Source organism: Physeter macrocephalus, chromosome 1, assembly GCF_002837175.3.
Source record: "Physeter macrocephalus isolate SW-GA chromosome 1, ASM283717v5, whole genome shotgun sequence".
NCBI lineage: Eukaryota > Metazoa > Chordata > Mammalia > Artiodactyla > Physeteridae > Physeter > Physeter macrocephalus.
Window position 1 is genome coordinate 31,161,372 of NC_041214.2, and position 6,207 is coordinate 31,167,578.

A 6,207-nucleotide genomic window follows, 5' to 3' on the forward strand; every position below is an offset into this window, starting at 1 on the left:
AACATCAGCTCTGCAGGGTTTGCTATAAATAGCTCATGTCTGTGATACAAAGTAGTAATTGAATTGCTCCCCCTCTTTTTTAAAACAAATATCCATTTCTTAAATAAGGAAGACTGGGGGGTGGGGACCACAAAGAGGTGGAGAATAAAAAGAAAGCATTATCAAATGTTTGTTTAAAATTAAAAAGATGTTTGCTACCTAGTGATTTTACAACTACTTTAAAACTATTTTCCTCAATTTATATTCAAGTGATTTTACAGCAAAAAAGGTAATACATGACTTTTGTTTCCATTAAACTTGCCTACTAATAATCATCTTAATAAACAAAGGGGGGCTGAGGAAGATAATGAAATATGAACTAAAAGGCTTTAAAAGCAGATGTAATGAAGATAGAAAATTGTACAATGTCTATATTTGCTAACTCCTATTGCTTAGTGGGAGAAGTCAGGGCTGCCACCCAGTGGCAATGTAAGTCTTTGAATGATCTGAAGATTTAGAGAATTAAAAAAACATTTAAGATAAAACAAATTTTAAAAAACCAAAATCAAAAACCTCATGAATTAGACAACTTCAATTTTAGAATCAGTAATTCTGGTGTCTTAAATGTCTGTTCATAACATATTAAAGAATGGAAACATTCATTTGCTTAGGCAGCACTGGGGAAATTTTTTTAAATCTCATAACTTTCTACTATTTACTAAGTTATGTGGTTTTAGTAAGTATTTTCTATTAAAATATTGAAAGTACTTTGCTTAAATTAAATCTCCAGAATTTATAGTGGGGGGAAAAGCTGTGACCATAAAATATAACTGGTTTTCTTCTGTGATGTACAGAAATAGATTAAATATGCTACAGTAGCCTCTCATCCATACACCCAAACTTCTGCTTGATAAACAAAAACTTAATAGAAGCATCTGCAAAAATAAGATTCTAAAAATAATTTTCCCTTACCATTAGCACATCACATCTTTTCCTCAGGAATACATCAATTTTAGTGTCCCAGTCAATAAAATTCAAAGCTGAAAGAAGAAAATAAGAATAGTAGAAATACTATGCCTGATAATTACTGATTTTTTTTTGGTGGGGTTGAGGAGAACCAAGTACCTCATTGCCTCTTACTTCTTCAAAATTTGGCCAAAGCTTTTTTCACACTGACACAGATATAACATATTCAAAAACAAGATGCTTTGGTAAAATAACACTAGGGGAAAAAAATAACACTAGAGCATCCATTTACAGTTTGAAAAGCTAAATATCTCAGAGACTGTTTTGTTCTCTTGAATAACGAGATGAGAGAGAAGCACCAAAAAAAAAAGAAAAAAAAAAACTTAGGAATTTAGAGATTTTTGTTTCCAACAGTTGTAAATTTAAATTGTACAAGATATGTTTTCTAACCTATGTCCCGTATGTTTTGCTTTACACTGAAGACAACAAATGAATTTTGAAAAATAATGACACACAACATACTTGATATTTACAATGGCTTGTGACAAATATAATACCTGAAAATAATTTCTAATTTTCCATTTATTATTGCTATTTAGTCACAGAAAAGATTAACAACTCTCCAAGAAATTTATTTTAGCATATGCCATATATTGATATAATAATTTTATATGAAGAGAACCATTGCAGAAGTAACTAAGGTGGTTGGTGCCCTTACAAGGAAATAAAGGAAAGGCAATAAAGAAATTCTTCCATATAAAGACTTTCGACCTGCATCATTTTTTCAAAATATAAAACCTTAATATTAGAAGCAAAGAGAAAAAGAGCAAAAAAACCAATAAAACAGAAGACCAAGGATAAGGAATTGCTCTATGCAGATGTTTGGCATATGTAGTATATATGTATGGACTGAATTATAATAAAAATACTTATGTATTATAGTCAATTTTCATATAGAGTTAGAAACAGCAATTTCCAATCAAGCATGACTGGACTGATTTTCTCAGCCTTCAATTACATGACGAATTACAACTGTATAGCAGTCACTTCTGGTCAGCAGTATCATGATAAATGCTTGATAAGATACAATTTTTCTCCTTGTTCACTTGTAAAAATTGGTGCCTTTTTGTAATGTTCTACAAGTTCTTCCATGGTGCTGAATTTACGCTGCCCAATGCAGTAGACAGTCTCTTTTAGTTGGACTTTAAAATGCTTGTTTTTCCCTTGTGCTTTTAGTGATACTGAAAAATCATTTGGCTAAAAGAGAAAAAAATTTTGAAAGACATCTATTAGCATTTTTATATTAAACTAGTAACAGCTAAAATGTGAGCACTTTAAGTACTAGGCACAATACTAAATTATTTACATGAATGATCTCCTTTATGCCTCAAAACAAACCCATTTCACAGATGAAAAAGATATCAAGGCTGAAGAGAAGCTAAGTTGCCTAAGATCATCCATCTAGTTAACAAAAGAGCCAGGATCAAATCGAAGCAGCCGGACTCTGAAGTCTCTTAACTAATATGCTCTACCTAACACCAGGGCAAATCCTTTAGTTTAACAACTGAAGCATAAAAACTATCTTCTCTCCATTCAAACTACTGGAGAAACATAGGAGAAAATCCAAGACATCCACTCCTTTTCAATTAGTAGCTAACAGTAGCTGTCTTACAGAGTAGCTGATGTAATACTCAAATCTCAAAGATGAAGGACACAAAAATAAGAACTAATTTAAACTCTAATAAGAGGTCATAAACTCAAATGCCTATAAGGGGCAAAAAAAATGTAAACAATGGCCAGGGTGGCTATATAGGGGGAACAACAGTACATGGCCAATCTAAAAGAGGTGGCCACTTAGCTGCAATTGTTGCCTTGTAGGAATATGGCTCAACACTGACAGGCCTTCCAATTTTAAAAGCGAAATCTGATGTCTAAATTCTTATACTAAATCTCCCAATATTTAAAAACTGACAATGAATTCAAATGTTTAAAAACACTGTGCAGGTCAAATGAAATATGCCTATTTGAGACCTCTACTTTAAAAATTCTACTACTAAAAGTAATGGTATATTTTGGATAATATCTATGGCTCAATTACCCACAAGAAAATACACAGTATTTTGCAATCAAGCTACTTTTTTAGTTTTGTTTTTTTTTAACCTAACACTCTTTTGAATAGTCTATATCAACCTCTTATACAGTTACTGCCAAAGTTTCAAACAGTGGATTTCTTGGAAACATCTTATGGTTATTTACCACCCACTCCAGGGTCACTCCCTTCTAATCCTTCTGACCACTGCTTGTCCTAGAAACTAGGGCCAGGTCAGGTGTCTAACAGAAAACAAATCCCACCACTCTCGCTATCATCAATCGCCTTCTCTTTCCGTGCGGTTATGTACAGGCCCCCATTTCCTGAACTTCACATCAGGCAGTTCAATTATAATTTCAATCTCGCCCTCTCATCTTTCCCACCCCTCACCCCTTAAACACACACACACACACACACACACACACACACACACACACACACACACACACACACACACCACTCACACAGATAGGTTTTCTTTCTTTCAACCTTCTGTACAATCATACATTAACTTTTGTACAAATACCCAAAAAAAGCCAATACTAGTCATGGATAAGTAGTGATATCCTTCATCAAGGAAAAATAAAGGCCATTTTTAAGGGAAATGAGTATTGTCAAATTCTAAAATCCTAGATAGTACCCAAAAGAGCCCACATAACTATTTTCTTATTCAATTTTTATGGTTTTACAGTTTTATTGTTTTACTAAGTAATGGAACAGAATTTATCTTTTATTGCAAATGCACTTCAAACACAGTGCATGTTCAAATGGGTTTCTGAGGTACATAAGAGTGTATTCCAACTTCCAAACAAGCAATTTATAAAAAAAGCAAATATCAGTTTTTTTAAATTCAGGGATTTCCTTTATTGTAAGGATGACAGTGTATCCATTACGTAATTTAAGAAATGTTTTCCCAGTTTAGTCTACTGTATTGTTCTACTCTCAGTGAAGAAACCAGTGTTCAATTTTCTCCATTTTTCAGTTTAATGCAAAAGAAAATATTTCAGGAAGGCAAAACCAACAGAACTAGACAAGGCTAAATAATCCAGTGTAGGGCTATATGTTACTAAAAATAAATACACTTGGAAAGAACACTGACTTTCACTAAGAAACTTTACATATTTTAACAAATATACTACCTGGTTAATTTTAGGGAAGCCACTTAACTTCTCTAATCTTCTATTTATTTTTTTAATACTCAGAGTTCTATTTCCATTTACCTTTGAAAACCAACTTACCGAAGATTCACTATCACGAATGAGGAAATCACCTTCATGCCCTCTTTCATTTAATGCCATTTCTGCTTGGTGCCTGGTGACTTTCCCATAATACCATGGATTGCCAGCAAACTTTCCAGTGAGTGAAGGCCTAATGTAATCACACTGTGGAGGCGATGGTTCCAAACCTGAGGTTAATGGATTATTCTGCATAATGGTAACATAGTTTTTCGGCACCAGACCAACCATTCCATTGATCTTCCTGCATTTCCACCACTCAGGGTCATTTTCAGGTTTTTCAATAACATCCATTACATCGCCTTTCTCAAAATTAAGTTCTTCATCATTGGACGAGCTGAATGGGTAAAGAGCCTGTACCACATGTAACACTTGCCCAGTATTTAGGTTACTGACGACTGCTGCTAATTTCTCTGACAAAGAACCCACATGGTCACCCAAAGGACTGTCGCCTTCCTCAGTCACATAGTTTGAAGGGAACCATCCAACATGTCCATTGTAGCTACCCCGCCACCACCCATCACTGCATTTCTCCATGACGATCACCTTTGTCCCTTTTATCAATGACAATTCATCCTCTCTCTCTGCCATGTAGTTAAATTTTACATAAGCAGGCATGTTGAGGTCATACAGACGTTCCCCTGGGTCAACAAAGCTATCATCAGCAGGAGATGCAGAATCTGGCACACTAGGTTTTCTTTTCACTTTTCCAATGCCTGTTTAAATAAAAAAGGGTAATGAGAATATAAAACAATGATAATCAAAAACACCAATTTATTCATTATAAAGAAAGGATCTTCAATTCTGTAATTCTTTCAAGCCTTTTAACTAAGATAACAAATTCCGTCCTTCCTTCCTCCCTCCCTCTCTCTCTTTCTTTCTTTACATCCTCACGACTTATACATAAAGGCTCCAGCCAACCCGTATTCTTCTTGTCTTACTTTATTAACTGAGATTCTATTAACTTGCTGTATAGAAATAAAACAGTAACTTAAATTACAATTTGATATGCAATATAAAATTGTAGTTATGTCTAGGTAATCCTCCCATTTGCTTTCTTAGTTCTCAAGACCCAGGTTGCTCTATTTATTTTATCTCATGTTTATTTTAAAATAATATACTATTTACTTGCTTGTCTGCCTTCACCCAATTCACACATAGTCTCCACAACAGCAGAGACTTTTGCTGACTTTGTTCATGGATATAATCCCAAGGATCTCATACAGTGCTTAGTACACAGGAGATGCTTAATATATATTTGTTAAAAAGAATGAAAAAAAATAACCAAATGGTACTATCATCACAAATGTATGCTACAGCAACTTTAGTCAGGCATTTTCACCGCTGCTCACTTCTTAGCACATGATTTTGTGTTCTACTTTTACTGAGAAAACTAAGGCATTCCTAGGTAAAATTTCTCAAATACTTTCTCACTATCTCAAAATTCTTTCTCATTACCCTTACTCTTTTTCTTCTCCCAAGTTCCCAGCCTCTGATCCTTCTGGGTTCTTAATACCTACCATCTTTCCTGCCTCTTTTTGGGACTCTTGGCTACCCTTGTTTCCCTCCCACTCACTCACTTCTATTGTCTAAAAACACATTTAGATCGCTTTTATTCCAAAATAAAGTTACTTCAACTCTGCTATTGTTTTTTAACTACATCACTCTTTATAAAACTGTCTTCCCTTTTTCCTTCAACTTTTTCACCACTCACTCACTCCTAACACCTTATAATCTGGTTCTCTATCTCCACCAAAACTACTCAATTAAAACTGTCATCTCGGGCTTCCCTGGTGGCGCAGTGATTGAGAGCCCGCCTGCTGATGCAGGGGACACGGGTTCGTGCCCTGGTCCGGGATGATCCCACATGCCGCGGAGCGGCTGGGCCTGTGAGCCATGGCCGCTGAGCCTGCGCGTCCGGAGCCTGTGCTCCGCAAC

General features: G+C 35.1%; 1 protein-coding gene across 4 annotated transcripts in view; it reads right to left on the reverse strand.

Annotated features, from left to right (window-relative positions):
• Positions 1–1,509: 1,509 nt before the first annotated feature.
• Positions 1,510–6,207, reverse strand: part of NCK1 (NCK adaptor protein 1) — an 86,285-nt gene continuing 81,587 nt past the window's right edge. For all 4 annotated transcript variants that reach the window (XM_024131815.1, XM_055087936.1, XM_055087908.1 and 1 more), the window contains 2 exons: positions 4,273–4,985; positions 1,510–2,202 (listed from right to left, as the gene is read on the reverse strand). In XM_024131815.1, coding sequence (XP_023987583.1) covers positions 2,008–2,202; positions 4,273–4,985 — 908 coding nt within the window. In that variant the 3' untranslated portion in view covers positions 1,510–2,007. The remainder of the gene's footprint in view (positions 2,203–4,272; positions 4,986–6,207) is intronic.